Source organism: Cyprinus carpio, unplaced genomic scaffold (assembly GCF_018340385.1).
Source record: "Cyprinus carpio isolate SPL01 unplaced genomic scaffold, ASM1834038v1 S000006754, whole genome shotgun sequence".
Lineage (NCBI taxonomy): Eukaryota > Metazoa > Chordata > Actinopteri > Cypriniformes > Cyprinidae > Cyprinus > Cyprinus carpio.
This window is the reverse complement of record NW_024879353.1, coordinates 412,812-428,506: the sequence shown is the minus strand read 5'-3', so window position 1 is coordinate 428,506 and position 15,695 is coordinate 412,812. Positions and strand designations below refer to the sequence as shown.

Below are 15,695 nucleotides of genomic sequence, written 5' to 3'. Positions count from 1 at the left end.
GTGACCTGCAAAGAAACGCGTGCAGCCATCATTGCATTGCATAAAAATGGGTTCTCAGGCAAGCCACTTCTCTCCAAAAAAAACATCAGGGACAGATTGATCTTCTGCAGAAAGTATAGTGAAAGAAAAGGTGAGCGCACCATTCAAGTCCTGTGTCATGCAAACAGTATAAAAGCATCCTGACACCTTCATGTGTGGGGGGGTTGCTTCTAATCCAAGGGAGTGGGCTCACTCACAATTCTGCCAAAAAACACCAGCATGAATAAAGAATGGTGACCAAAACAACACCTCCAACAGAAATATCTTTTCCAACAACCCAACAAAAGTTTGGGTGAAGAAACCAAGCATGTTCCAGCACGATGGGAGCACCGCGGCCATAAGGCAAAAAGTGATAACTAAGTGGCTCGGGACCAGAATGTTGAAATTTTTGGGTCCATGGCCTGGAAACTCCCCAGATCTTAATCCCATTGAGAACTTGTGGTCAATCCTCAAGAGGCGGGTGGACAAAACAAAAAACCACTAATTTCTGGACAAACCTGCAAAGCAGTTCTTGCGAAAGAAATGGGCTACTATCAGTTCAGGGATTTGGCCCAGAAGTTGATTGAGAGCATTGGCCCCAGTCGAATTGCAGAAGGTCCTGAAAAAATTTTGAAGGGCCAACACCGTGCAAAATACCGGACTCTTTTGCATAAAATGCTGCGTGAATTGCTCGCATAAAAAAGCCTTTTGAAACGTACATGTAGTGCTTGTAATTATATTTCAGCTACTTCACAGAAACAACTGAAAACAAAAGATCTAAAAGAAAAGTTTCAGTTAAAAAAACAAACTTTTTGTAAAACTAATATTTATGTAATTCTCAAAAACATTTGGCCACGACTGTTATATACCACACACAACAACTACCGGTTCAAAACTTTGGGGGATCAGAACGGAATTTTGTGGAAAATGTGTTCATTCAAATGTTTTTTTTTTTTTTTTTGAACAGGAGTATCTTTGCTCATCAAGGACTTGCAATTTATTGATAAAAAATAAATTGAAAAAATAAAAAAGAACATTGTGGAAACATTATTATGCTGTAAGTAATGTTTTTGATTTTAATATACATTAATGTAATTATTCTGTGATGCGCAGCGTATTTTCCAGCATCATACTTCGTTCTTCAGTTGTCACATGATCTTCAGCAACCATAAATAATTATGATGATTATATAAGTGTTCAAACTGTTTGTGCTTCATATTTTTTTGGAAAAACCTGTGGATTTTTTTTTTTTCGGATCTTTGATGAAATAAAAGTTCAAAGAAGTGCATTTTATTGAAAAACAGGAAAATCTTTTCTAACAATATTCTCTACAGTTCAAAAGTTTGGGGTCAGTGCATCTTTATTCTTTCTCTTTTTTGAAAGAAATTAAAACTTTTATTCAGCAAGGATGTGTTAAATTGTTAAGAAGTGATAGCAAAGATTTATATTGTTAGAAAATATAAATATTTGGCAGCACAACTGATCTATTTTGTTTAAATATAAAGTTGCATATATAAATAAAATGTATATTGTTGGCATATATGGTTGCTACATATATTCATAAAAAAAAACTGTATAGATATTACTAACATACAAAATTTTCTTTGAGGGTTTTATGTTATTACACATCATCATCAGAGAAGTGAGCATATGTGACAATTATATATTGCCTTTATACTGTAGATAAATATTATGGCAATATCATTTGTATATAAAGGGCAGTATTAATATAAGGGACAGCCGCAACATATTCAATGTTCTTCTGTAAAAGCAAAAATAGAGTATATTTTTGTTATCTAATGCAGTGGACATTCATGTGGCTAACTAATTACTTTACATACAGACAGGAGTGATTGATATGCAAGGGTTCTCGTGGTGTCACGGGTGTTTCCTCATGCATCTCGACTCTAGACTTACAAACGCGCCCTAATGATGCAGGATTATTGACGCTTTCCGACGCCTACTGTGACTGAACATAGTGATTTCCTGATTGATGAGGAGGAGGAGCCGCGGATCCAGCAAGTGTGTGTGCTTATTGGTTCGCATGAAGTTCGGTGCAGAAGCAGGAAGAGAAGCAGCAGAAGCAGCAGAAGCAGCAGCAGCTCCGGCGAACACCCCGCGGGACCTCCGTGCGTTTACTGGTGAGTGCTCGCGCGCTGCACGGGAATCAACACGCGGCGCCTCGCGTTCAGTCGCGCGCTCCGTGCTGAGCTCAGTTATCACACCACATACCGTGCTGCGCGGACGCGTTTGATCCTCGCACGCACATCAAGGGCGCTTTAAATCGCGAGCTATAACTTGATAGCAGCGCTCGCGTTGTAACGCCACCGACGCTGTTGTTGTTTGTTGTTGAAGAAGGGCGTTATTTCTGCCGAAGGCTGGGACGTCAGGCCTCTCGTGTTCTAATAAACAACAAACACCGCGAACAGGCGTCAGCGTCAAAAACGAACGAGCGGCGGACGTTCACGACCGTAAGAACTTTAGAAACTTCAAGTTGGCCCGATAATAAAAACAGACGTGAACTTCAGTGTAACATTTGTGGGACCTGATCACCAAAAAAGGGTGTCACTAATCCGTTCGCGGGTCAGTTAAAGGGTTAAGATCTGGTGTAACTGAAAGGTGTGGGTTCAAACCCTGAATGGTAAAATGTTTGCGCGAGGACGCAGTTTTTGTGGTTTCATGCATTAAAAGACACCTACACGAATTCATATTCTTGCTGAATTCTGAGCTTTATGCTACTGGCATATGGAAAAAATAGTGAGAGTAGTGCACTTGTACTTCCAGATTCAGCGTGTGATTATTCTCTCACCAAACACAAATACTGCCACAAAGTGATGTTTTAAAACGGTCTCATTGGTTCCCCAGCAAAAGAGAATGGAAGTAGACCACTGTCAAACTCAAGAGAGAGGAGCCAACAAAACATCAGAATGATGGACAGACTGTATTCACCAGTTTAACCACAACACAAAGTCTTAATTACGAGTGGGGGAAACTTTCTTTTGTGTTTCTGTATTGTGACAAGCGCTTGGATTTAATTGAAACGAGTTTCTGAAAACATGGTGGATGCAACATCTGTATTGACAGTAAATTTGTCAAATTAAATGAAATAATTTTTTGTTCTTTTACAGTAAAAACTAACTTTAGTTTCATGTGTCAGATTCCATAGTATTGTATGACTAGAGTAGAATGTGTAACAATTCAATTTACAGAACCATCATAAAAAGGGAAAACACACCTGACACATGCAGGGCAATGTGACAACCGTCTCTCAGCAATCTAGTCAAGTCAAGCTCTGAAAAGAGGACAGTAGTTATCGTCCAGCTCGGCTCGGCTCTCCTCCAGTAGTGTCTGTGCTATCAAATTTCACAATTTCTCATTTTGTGTCTCCACTGAGAAAATATATGTAAACAAGTTTGGAGTGACCGAAGTCGTGACATTAAATGTTGCACGCACTGCAAAAATGACCATCTTCCTCAGTATTTCTGTCTTTGTTTCCAGTATAAATATCTAAACATCCTTAAATCAAGACACATTTACTGGAGATGCACAATGAAGACATGAAGTTTTGTTTTCTGAGAAATTAAACAAAATGAAGTGAGTTTATGCTTAAAACAAACAAATATCCACCAATGGGGTCAGAAAGTAAACTTGTTTTTCCTTTAAGTTGATTTTTCTGAGGCCGTTGGCACGTATTTGTTCTTGTTTTAATCATAATCTCACATAAATTTGATCTGTTTGTCAGAAAACAAAACTTATCTTCATTGTGCATCTTCAGCAAATGTATCTTAATTTAAGGATGTTTAGATGTTTGAAGAACAGCACTTTTTTGCAGTGTGATCAGAAGATAGAGTAAAAGTTATTTCTGTATTAAGTGGTTGAAAACAGGGGTATTCAAGCTAGAAATATTACTTTACAACTTTGAAGTGTTACTAATACAAGACATTTATTTAATTGTTTTCCGTTCAGTTTTATTTCCTAAATATTCTTTCCCATGGTCTTAAATTTACTTCCTTAAAACCTGCAGAAACCCTGTTCTTAGTGATTCCTCTCTTGTTCATGGGTATTGTAATATTAACTTGAGGTCCTCTTTATCCCGTAGCTTTTCTCAGGAAGCATGTGATGACCCATGCTCGGAAAAAAGCTTCCCTCAGCCAGTATCGTGGCGAGGGGCGGGGCCACGTAGAGGGCTGGTCACATGGTGAAACTATGGGCGGAGCCTGGCCTGCGCATTCATTGCGAGAAGGCAAGGCCAAGAAAGACATGGCGAAGAAAGTCAAGACCAGCGGTCGGGAGAGTCAGTGTTTGGCAAAACGTTCAATGAAAATGAATGAAACTAAAACCAAGAAAGGAAAGTCTAATACTACGAGTGAGGGCCATCGGAAGCTCTACCCGTTACGAGGAAGAGGCGAGGCCTTGAGTTGCCATGTTCTGCTCACTCGCCTAGATGATGGGACCGAGGTGTGCGAGGTGGATCCCAACAGAGTTTCAGGGCACAAAATGAAATCAAAACCCTACAAGAAAGCAGAAAACAGCAGGGAGTCACTGCAGGAATGCCTCACAACCATTGATAAACCTTCAGCTCAGGAGCCACGGAAACGTAGACTAGCCTCGCTCAACGCCGAGGCGCTCAACAGTCTTCTACTCGAGAAAACCGACGGGCCGCCAGGTGCCAAAATCACGAAGAAAACAAGGCGTGGTGGCTCATCTACTACAGAGCAAACAAAGACCGGCTCGAAAAGAGCCGAAAAGTCTGAGATGTGCCAAAAGCCCAAGCAGATGAAGAAAGCCTCGACCGATACGACGCACGACACTGAAGCGAGTTTGTACGCTCCCACTCCCAGACGCTTGGCTGGACTCAACGCCGCTGCACTGCTGAAGCTCACCAGCTCCACCAACGCAAACAAGCACAGGATCAAAATGGACAGCAAGACCGTCTGCGCGGCAGGGAAGCACAAACCCAAAGCGCAGAAGTCCAGTAAACACAGCTGGACGCAGCCTGAACTAGATGGAGCCTGCGAAGTGTGCAAAAGCAGGAGCTTTGAGTCAAAACTGACTCCGGAAAGTCACCGCTTGGCTAAAGCAGGATACCATGGCATGCTGGGATATCATCCTGTGAAGCTAGTAAAGGAGGAGCCGGTGGAAGCAGAGCTGAGTCCGTATCACTGCTGTCCGCCGGAGGGTTCGGTGGAGTATTGCCACCGGGTGGCGCTCTTCCTTGGGCAGAAGGCGTACGGCGAGGGTGAGGAGCACACGGTGGTCAAGCACGAGTGCCTGGTTCCGGCTCATCCGGCCCTGACACTCAGCGCCCATCCCTGCCTGTGTGCGGATCCGTGCTACTCCAGCTACTACGTCCACATCGCTCATCCCGGGACGGGCGAGTCTGAGCACTCGGACGCTGCCCTTCTGCCCAGGCGGCCTCTCCGGGTCCAAGCTGCTGGCCTCCTCAGGTATCCCACACCCTGCCTTCTGCGGGTCAGTGGGGTCACCCTGCTGCTGCGAGGTCTGTCGGGTCAGCGGATACTCCTTCAGCGCCGTGCAGCCGGTCGCCAGCAGGACCTGCTCGTTCTCCACCAACTGCTCCACCTGCAGCCATCCAGTCAAAACAGGTGAGGATTACAACTCTTTGATGGTATTGCTGCTAGGGTTGCAAAAAGGTTGACAATTTCCAGTAAATTTCGGAAACATCTCCACCCCTTTGCAAACCCTAATTACAGCACGATATCACCAGTATAATGTTACAATATGTGCTGAAGCTAGAGATTTGTGCTGCAGCAGCATTTACACAACATTCGCAAGTCATCACTAGCACTGTAACAGTGTTATTCTGCAGCACCTTTTAAAAAGTTCAGGAAAATCGCAAATTGCTGGCATTATTAGCATGTTACTAGCTTGTTGCTAGCATGATTAACAAGTAACTAGCATTTTGGTGTTGTTATTTTGATTAACAAGTAACTATAACAAGTGACTAGCATGTTGTTAGCATGATTAGCATGTCGCTAGCATGATTAGCAAGTGACTAGCATGTTTGTTAGCATGATTAGCATGTCGCTAGCATGATTAGCAAGTGACTAGCATGTTGTTAGCATGACTAGCATGTCGCTAGCATGATTAACAAGTGACTAGCATGTTGTTAGCATGATTAGCATGTCGCTAGCATGATTAGCAAGTGACTAGCATGTCGCTAGCATGATTAGCAAGTGACTAGCTTGTCAAGTTGAACGCACATGAATGCCACAATAAAGTCATAATTACGAGTGTGAAACTGAAGTTTAAGCCTTGAGTTTCTGAGTTTAGGGGAATCAGCCATGGATGCAGCATCTGTATTGATGGTCATTTGGTGGTAATTTAAAGTCTCTTTTTGTAATTCTGACTAAAATGTGCAATATTTTGCATTTAAAACAGAAGCACTTCAAATCTCTTCTCCCAACAGCACCATAAAACCGCAGCTGGTTGACAGACTTTTAATTTAAAGACAGAGCCATAGTTTATTGAGTAAACCACCGTTTAATAAAAAATAAGCTATTTTATTTTTCATTTTTCAAAACTTGACTTTAAAATTGAGATGCATGATTTTAGTACTCATGGAAGTGTTTGATTGTGCTTTTTCAGAAGAGGAGCACAAATGCACGCTCCTCGTTCCCCCGGCCCTGCCGCGCTCCGGGTGTCCCAGCATGCCCAGAGTGACCTCCCTGGCTGTCCCGCCACCGATGTCTGACCGCAGGCAGGCAGAAGCCAGGCTTAAAGTGGGCACAGAATGCCCTCAGAACACCAAGCCATCCAACGGCTCGCTCACTATGGGCCACAGCATATCGTCCCAGAAACATCCCTCAACTAGTTCCAGCAGGCCAAACAGCAAAGGCGGCCACGAACGGATGGCGTCCGGTCGGAGTCCCTACAGAGAAGGAGGTGTTTATTGCGGTGAGCGATCGTGGAGCAGTTCAGATGTGAAGTGCATGTGGTGTGAGTTTGACCTGTAATGGCTGTGCTTCTGCAGGGCGATGACGAGACGGTTCTCCGACAGTGTTATGAAGGAGTGGAGCGGGACGGAGAGGTGATCAGGGTACGAGACACTGTGCTCTTACGATCTGGACCCCGCAAGAAATCCCTGCCATATGTGGCCAAGATCTCAGCTCTGTGGGAAGACCCCGGAACAGGTTATCATTCATCACCTCACGAATCATGTGCACTCTGACCACTCAAAGCTAGGGATTTGAAGTCTGATTCTGATATAACAGTTCAATCACGTGATGACATGAAGTGTGATTTGATGTGTTTTTGGGGGAAAGACATTCAGTTCTGTCTGAGTTTTCTACTGCTCAAGATCTTTATTATATATGAGTCTTGTAGGAGCTTTAATTGTCTCTGCTCATTCCTCACATGATCTGATGGGTTCTGTTTCAGGAGAGCTGATGATGAGTCTGTTTTGGTACTATCGGCCTGAGCACACGCAGAGCGGCAGAGATCCCAGCATGCACTGCGAGGTGAGCCGCTGCTGTTATTACGCTGCTCATGCACAGGGTTATTGATCTGGACACAGTCCTGCAGCAGTGGTCGTTCGGGAAACTTTCTTTTAAATGTAATGCATTACGTTACTTTTGCTTTACATTTTCTCATCTGGCCTGGGATTGCTTGTTTGTTTTTAATATAAAAAAGTTGCAAATGTAAAAGCCCTTTCACACCGGGCAGAAAATGTATCATTTAAACACTGAAGCTCTGATTTGGGGATTTGAGCATTTGATATCTGGCGACCGCACACATGAAAGCTGGTGAACTAGAGGCTCAAACAGCAGTCCGCAATAATATTTTATCTCCTTTTTTGCCACAAAAATTAAAAGAAATTTTGGAATAGTTTTTATTTTTTAAAATCCATTTGTCTCGTCTTTTATTGCCAACGATATTGCATGCTGATAGAGTCACAGTTATCGTTTATTGACCTTATTTTCGTCTCGTCTTAGTCATGGGGAAAAAGCTCTTGTAACTTGTGGTTAGTCACGCCAGGTGATTTTTTTGGAGTAAACGCGCATCACATGTCTTCTTTCAGAACGAGATCTTCGCCTCCCGTCATCAGGATGAGAACAGCGTGGCCTGTATCGAGGAGCGATGCTTCGTCCTGCCGCTAGCACAGTACTGTAGGTAAGTGTTGTGCCGCCGCTCGGATGCGTTCCTTACGCACCTGTCTCATCATCACTTGTGACGTTGCAGATTTTGTGCCTTGGTGAAGCGCCGCTCGGAGGGCGTGTCCGACCATGCCCCGCTGGTGCCCCGCCCCTCTGATAGCGCTGGCCCCGCCACCACCTGGTGTCCCACCCCTCTGACAGCGCTGGCCCCGCCCACCACCTGGTGTCCCACCCCTCCGACAGCACTGGCCCCGCCCACCGCCTGGTGTTCCCCCCCGACAGCACTGGCCCCGCCCACCGCCTGGTGCCCGACGGCATCGACCCGCAGCTGGTGTATCTGTGCCGGCACGTCTACGACTTCCGCTACGGCCGCATCCTCCAGAACCTGCAGTGAAGCTGTTAGTGTGTGGTCCGGTCAGCTTTTAGAGCCATTAGATGGTGATGATGGAGGGACACGACCAGACCGAGGCTCTGGTCTTAATCTGCCTTCTTCATTCCTCCTCCAGAGACTCTGTTCATCAGCTCGCTGAAGGTTTGGTGGTTCTGTTTAACTCCTCGTCATGCACACTGGACTGTCACACTGCTGAGGGATGATGGGAGAATCTCTGAAGGATCCAGAACACGGATGCTTTCATAAAATATCTCCATTACACTCTTAGAAATAAAGGTACTTCACGATGCCATAGAAGAACCTTTTTGTCTAAATGGAAAAAAGGCAAGAAATTGACTTATCTTCAGATTATAAAAAGGGAAGAAAGAGATGCTTCTTTAAAGAACCTTTGACTGAATGGTTCTGTGTGGAACCAAAAATGGTTCTTCTACGGCATCGCTGTGAAAAACCTTTTAAGCTCCTTTATTTTTAAGAGTGAAGTCCACAGACCCAGACTAAAGGTCATTTCACACCAATAATGAAATAACTATAACTATAATTACTTTAATATCCACCACAACTATAACGACACAGATGAACGGGATTTAAAGCGGCAGACGGCAAAACTGCAGTGTGAATTTTTTTTACATTTTTTTTTAACTATTCTAAAGATTATTGCAGTTCATTTTATGAGAAAATATTGTTTCAGCCTCTCTACTTTAAAATATCACATGACTTGCCTTTTATATACATATATATAATTTGTGAAATTTACTAGAAATTTCTGAATGAAAATTGTTTCAAAGTAAATCCTACACCATTTTTTTAGACTTTATTAGTTATATAGTTACAGGTTTTGGTGTGAATGGATCTTAAAGGGACAGTTCACCCAAAAAAGATCATTCTGTGATAGAGTTTTGTCGTCCCAAAACTGTTTGAGTTCCTTTCCTCTGTTAAGCACAAAAGAATATATTTTGAAGAATACTGGGAACCGAACTATTGTTTCTATCCTTTCGTTTTATTTTAGGGTGGACTGTCCCTTTAAGGGGGTGTTCGTGTGGTCTGGAGAAGATGCTCATCTGATGTTCTTCACGCGTTTGATTATCAGTCGTCGTTCAAAATGTCTTGCAGCTTTTGTAGAACATTAATTTTGCCTCTTTCTTTAACATCCGACTCCTCTGACAAACGAACCAAAGGACCTTCAGGGTTAAACACGGCCAACTAATCAATGAAGCAGAACCGCTGAAGTGTTTCGTGTGATTTGTACGCAGATCTGTGTTTTATATGTATGAAATTGAGCTTTTAGATTCAGATCCTCTAGAATGCATAAATATATTTTAATATTTATTTGAGGACGCTTCTAGTTCCCCCTAGAGAAATTGCACTATTACATCCCCGTCTTGTTCTTTGTCTTGATTCTTAGATGCAGAGCTTTAATTCATTTTCTAAGTGAAAATCATTCCTATGTTAAGAAATACTCTAGCGTTTGATTTTCATCAACAACTAAACACGTGCTTCGAGTTCCTCCTTCCTTTTAAAGTTCATAACTCCTCTAGACACCATTATATGGCTAGTTGCATTTTATTATTTGTGTTTAATATAGTTTTTCACCTGCTGTTGGTGAGAGACGGACACGGAGGTTTAGTAGCACCTTAACATAAATGTGTGGTTAGATGAGCAAATATTAGATGCAGAATATATGGATTACAGTCGATTATGAGTCTAGAAGATCCTCAAGATGAATTTGTCCCAGTAGAAATGTATTATTTTCATTGAACATTTCCAGAATCAGCTGAAGTTTAAGCTTCACTGAGTTATTTGTCCATGCTTGACAAGATACTAGTTATGATTAATCAGAAGATTAGATGGTTTTTACATTTGGGAACAGCGTCATCTTTCTGCTTTCGACTTCTTCTGAACAAAACGGAGGTATTTTATTAAGCTGGAATATGCAATATATTTTTAGGACTATTTTTGAGAGAACAAATCTATTTAAATTCCAGTCCTTTTCTCTGATTTATGATCTGGCTTCTGAAATGAAATCTGAGGATATGTATATATCGTAACGCCAGGCCATCTTCGTGAAGCCTTACACAGTGCGTTTATCATACTTTTGAGACTTGTAATTGTATGTAAAGAAATAATTTAAGTATAAAGTATAAGCATATATCTATATTTCGAGTGCTCTTATTTGAACAATGTTTTGAAGTGCTGTTGCAATCTTGTGCTCGATAAGTGCAGTAGATTTAGTATTAATTTAGTTTTGTGTTAATGATGTGTCTTAATGAGCTCTTCAGTAATGTTCAGACGAGGTCATGAGTTCAGTCGAGAGGTTCAGACTGCTGTGATCTCGGAGTGATTAAATACCCGACAAACATGGTGTAAAAACACAGTAAATGTACCTGATACACTGGCTGACATGGACGTGACTCACTGAGCCTTATTTCACTCTAGGTTTTATTTGCAGTTCATTTTAATCTGTATTTTGTTTGTTTCTCTGAAGTTTTTGTTTTGTGATTGATTTTATTGGCTGATTGTTTAATTGTCAATCCTCTGTGGTGTTGATGGCTGTTATAGACAGATTGATTTATGATATATGGAGGATTTTAAACCTTTCAGACCACTGGGAAATATTCCAGATCATTCCAGAGAAAGTCCCTGCAGCTGATCCGTGGATCTGACCAACAGTTTCCTGATCCACCGTTAGATCACAAATACTAAAGCTCAAATTCAGAAATCTGCTTTTGTTTTCTTTTTATTGCTTTGTATTTTTTGTTTTGTATCTTAATTTTTTTTTGTTTTGTGTGTGTGTTTTTGTTTTTTCTCATTGTGAGCTTTGTTGTTATCTGATGTTTTTTGTCCCACTTTTATGTTTTTATTTAGTTGTTTTGTTTTTTGTTTTAGATCTCTTTTGTTTGATTTCAGAGAGTAAAAGAGAAGGTATGAATATTTATTTGATGTGTTTATTTTGTCCCTCTTTTTCACTTTTTTTTAAAGCAATGGATCCCTGCTGATTATTGTTCAATGAAAAAGTATTTATAAAATATAAACAAGTCTTTTGTGAAAGCGTTGAATCCTCTGTTTACTGATTCTCCTGAGACACGATATCAAAACACTTGTTTTAAGGCAATAAGCCATGTGTTATTTTAATATTGAGATACTGTTATAGTTTTTTATTAATATTTAGGTTATTTTTATTTTTATATTTTCTGTTTTCATTTAACTTTGTTGTTTTAGTAATTTTGCTGTTTTTATGTTTTGTTTATTTGTAGTACTTTTCTTTTTCTTTATTTTTTCTTCTTTTTTTACAATGTGTCTATATAGTTTTTATTTCAGTTTTAGTTTGAATTATTTTACTACATCACGTTAAACTTCGGTTAAAAAAAAATTATACATATATATATATATATACAGTACAGGTCAAAAGTTTGGAAATATTACTATTTTTAATGTTTTTGAAAGAAGTTTCTTCTGCTCATCAAGCCTGCATTTATTTGATCAAAAATACAGAAAAAAAATTTAATGTTGTGATATATTATTACAATTTAAAATAATTGTTTTTAAATTTGTTATACTTTAAATTATCATTTATTTCTGTGATGCAAAGCTGAATTTTTAGGATCATTATCACATGATCCTTTAGAAATCATTCTAATATGATGATTCATTATCAAAGTTGGAAACAGTTCTGCTGCTTAATATTTTTTCAGAACATGTGATACTTTTTTAGGATACTTTGATGAATAAAAATAAAAAAAATAAAAAAATATATAAATATTTTGTAATAACAATATACACTACTGGTCAGTAATTTGGGGTCAGTAATTTTTTTTCTTTCTTTTTTAAAAAAAAATAAAATCAATACTTTTATTCAGCAAGGATGTGTTAAATTGATAAAAAGTGATAGTAAAGAAAATATATTAGAATATATATTATTAGATTTTTTTTTTTATTTTGAATAAATGCAGTTCTTTTTAACCTTTTATTCATCAAATATATTAGACAGCAGAACTGTTTCCAACACTCATAATAAATCAGAATATTAGAATGATTTCTAAATGATCATGTGATAGACTGGATGTTACATGTGACACTGAAGGCTGGAGTAATGATGCTGAAAATTCAGCTTTGCGTCACAGGAATAAATTATTTTTTTAAAGTATATTCAAATAGAAAACTATTATTTTAAGTTGTAATAATATTTCACAATATTACATTTTTTTCTGTATTTTTGATCAAATAAATGCAGGCTTGATGAGCAGAAGAAACTTATTTCAAAAACATTAAGAATAGTAATGTTTCCAAACTTTTGACCTGTACTGTATAAATATATATATATATGAAACCCATATATTGACTTGAACCCACAACCTTAGGTTTAGGTGTCAAACTGTCTAACCATTAGGACACGACTTCCCCACTATATACTATATATATATATATATATAAAATATAGTGGGAAGTGAAGTTGTGGCTTCAGTTGTTTATTATTTCAGTTAAATTTTTTTTATGGTTTTAGTTGATGTATGCACTTGGAAAGTGGTTTATTGTGTTTCAGCTGTGCTCTCCTTGTCCAGCAGATGTCAGTGTTCAATGAGGTGTGTGTGTGTGAAGAGAGAGTGTGTGTGTGTGTGTGTGTGTGAGAGAGAGAGTGAGTGAGTGAGTGTGTGAGTGAGTGTGTGTGTGTGTGAGAGAGAGAGAGTGTGTGAGAGTGAGTGTGTGTGTGTGTGTGTGTGTGTGTGTGTGTGTGTGTGTGTGTGTGTGTGCGAGAGAGAGAGAGTGTGTGTGTGTGTGTGTGTGTTTTCAGGTGTCTTCTTCAGTGTTCCTGTGCTGTGGTGTGCTGCAGGTCTGTCACACAGTGTTTATGGACTCAGGCGTGTGTCTTCATGTGTAGCGTGTCCTCGCACACGTGATTGAGCTCTGATCCTCTTTAAGGACGGAAGCAGACAGAAGGGATTGTTGTTGAACATGGATTTATCAGAGCTGCTCCACATTCACACCAATGACTGAATCATATTCCTGCTGTTTCCTGGAGAGAGCGATCAGAACCTGCAGCACAGTCTCAGTACAGAAACATGACATTTAATTACGATGTGTTACTGATGAGGATCCTGTCATTTATTATCCAACAGAATAAACCAAACGGTTTCAACATTCCACATTTTTTGCATGCACAAACAGATGCTTTCAGTGAAGGTTTAATAAAAATAATGTTTTTTGAGATTAACCAGTATTTTAAAAATGTTAATATGATAATTATTTTTGCTATGGCAGAGGCTTTTATCCAAAGTGTTAATTAGTTCATTCATTCAAACCCATGACTTTGGTGTTACTAGCACCATGATCTAGTGCTTTTTAACTTTTGAAAGGTTTTTTATTATTTTTGATGTTAATAAAATTCCAATAAAATAATATATAAAAGCAATTTTTTTTAATATCATCAGATCTTAGTAATACTATATATATATATATATATATATATATATATATATATATATATATATATATACACACACACACACACACACACAAAATTTAAGCATGGGTCAAATTTATGATTTTATGCAGTTATTTCATGCACGGAGAAGAAATAAACTTGTGTGGAAATGCATGAATATGAAACTATGATTGTGCAGCACTGACAGAATGAGAGATTATGATTGTGTTCATTAAACTCTGAGCTAATGAACATACGGTGCTCTGATGAATATTACTGACACATCAGCAGCTCTCTCTGTGAATGAAAATAGTGTCAGTTTTCATTTCATTATTTCATCTGATTCTTTTCTCTGGAGTGAAATGATGTTTCCTCTTTGAGCGCCATTGATTTGATTTTCAAATGCTGAAGAGTGTGTTTGTGCATCTTTCTTTAAACTAAATGACACTCGCTGTCTAATAAACAAGACTTTCAGATGTTTTAAGTGGCCAAATATTTTCTAAGATGCTTCATGTTGGCAGAATATTTAAAGTTTTAAGCATAAATCTCAAAACATTTGTGTAAATGAATCTAAATCAGTGGAGTAATCATACATATTCTCCTCACAGCTAATGCAGTTTCTCTTGTTTTACTGAAAACAACACAAGGACCTGCTGAAGAATATGAATGAAGAACGCTTCAGTCAGCGACACGAGCTCTTGAGACGCTTACAGACCCTAATCTGTCATGACATCATGTGTGTGTGTGTGTGTGTGTGTGTGTGTGTGTGTGTGGATTAAGAGGCTCATCTGAGAGGAGGAGCGTGTGTGTGTGTGTGTGTGTGTGTGTGTGTGGATCAGGGGTTTGTCTCTCAGACGGCTGAGAGCTGATGGAGCGCTCTGATGGAGACGAGTGTCTGCTGCCCGACACAGACTTCATGATCGGTCAGTGAACACCAGCCTTTTCATCTTTTTGTCATTATATATTTTTGTTTGTTTGTTATATATACATATATATATATACACTACCAGTCAAAAGTTTTTGATCAGTAAGATTTTTTCATTTTATCAAAGAAACCTGAAAAAATTCTGCTCAACTGTGTTCAACATTGATAATAATCAGAAATGTTTCTTGAGCAGCAAATCATCATATTAGAATGATTTCTGAAGATCATGTGACACTGAAGACTGGAGTAATGATGCTGAAAATACAGCTGCACATCACAGAAATACATTACAGTTTAACAGATATACACATAGAAAACAGTTGTTTTAAATAGTAAAAATATTTCACAATATTACTGCTTTTGCTGTATTTCTGATCAAATAAACGCAAGCTTGGTGAGCAGAAGATAATTCTTTACAAATCATTAAAAATCTTACTGTTAAAAACTTTTGACTGCGAGTAGAGAGAGAGAGATGTAGTTTTTATTAATTTTTATTTCATTATTTTTCTTTACATAAAATAAATGAGAAATGTTGCTTTGGCAACTACAACTGAAATATTTTTTATTTCAATTTTTTTTTGTTCTAATCCATTTAATGTTTATTTTATTTCAAGTAATAAAAATAGTTTGTTAATGGTTTTGATTTTAGTTTGAGTTAACTATATTAACCTTGTTATGAGAACAGCTAACATTTGACCTTAAAATCAAAACAAAAACATTAATTTATTTACAAACAAAACATATGGACATTTTTGCGATGCATTAATAATAATTTGTGGGCAAAATGTTAAAACATCATGATGTTAATCTCAAAATGCAGAAAATCTT

General features: G+C 38.9%; 1 protein-coding gene and 1 pseudogene across 2 annotated transcripts in view; both read left to right on the top strand.

The window, feature by feature from the left end:
• Positions 1 to 2,057: 2,057 nt before the first annotated feature.
• LOC122144749 lies at positions 2,058 to 8,529 on the top strand (annotated as a pseudogene).
• A 6,247-nt stretch (positions 8,530 to 14,776) lies between these two features.
• The window catches only part of LOC109051740 (echinoderm microtubule-associated protein-like 1), a 7,440-nt gene continuing 6,521 nt past the window's right edge, over positions 14,777 to 15,695 (top strand). For both annotated transcript variants that reach the window (XM_042755902.1, XM_042755903.1), the window contains exon 1: positions 14,777 to 14,865. In XM_042755902.1, the coding sequence (XP_042611836.1) occupies positions 14,811 to 14,865 (55 nt within the window). In that variant the 5' untranslated portion in view covers positions 14,777 to 14,810. The remainder of the gene's footprint in view (positions 14,866 to 15,695) is intronic.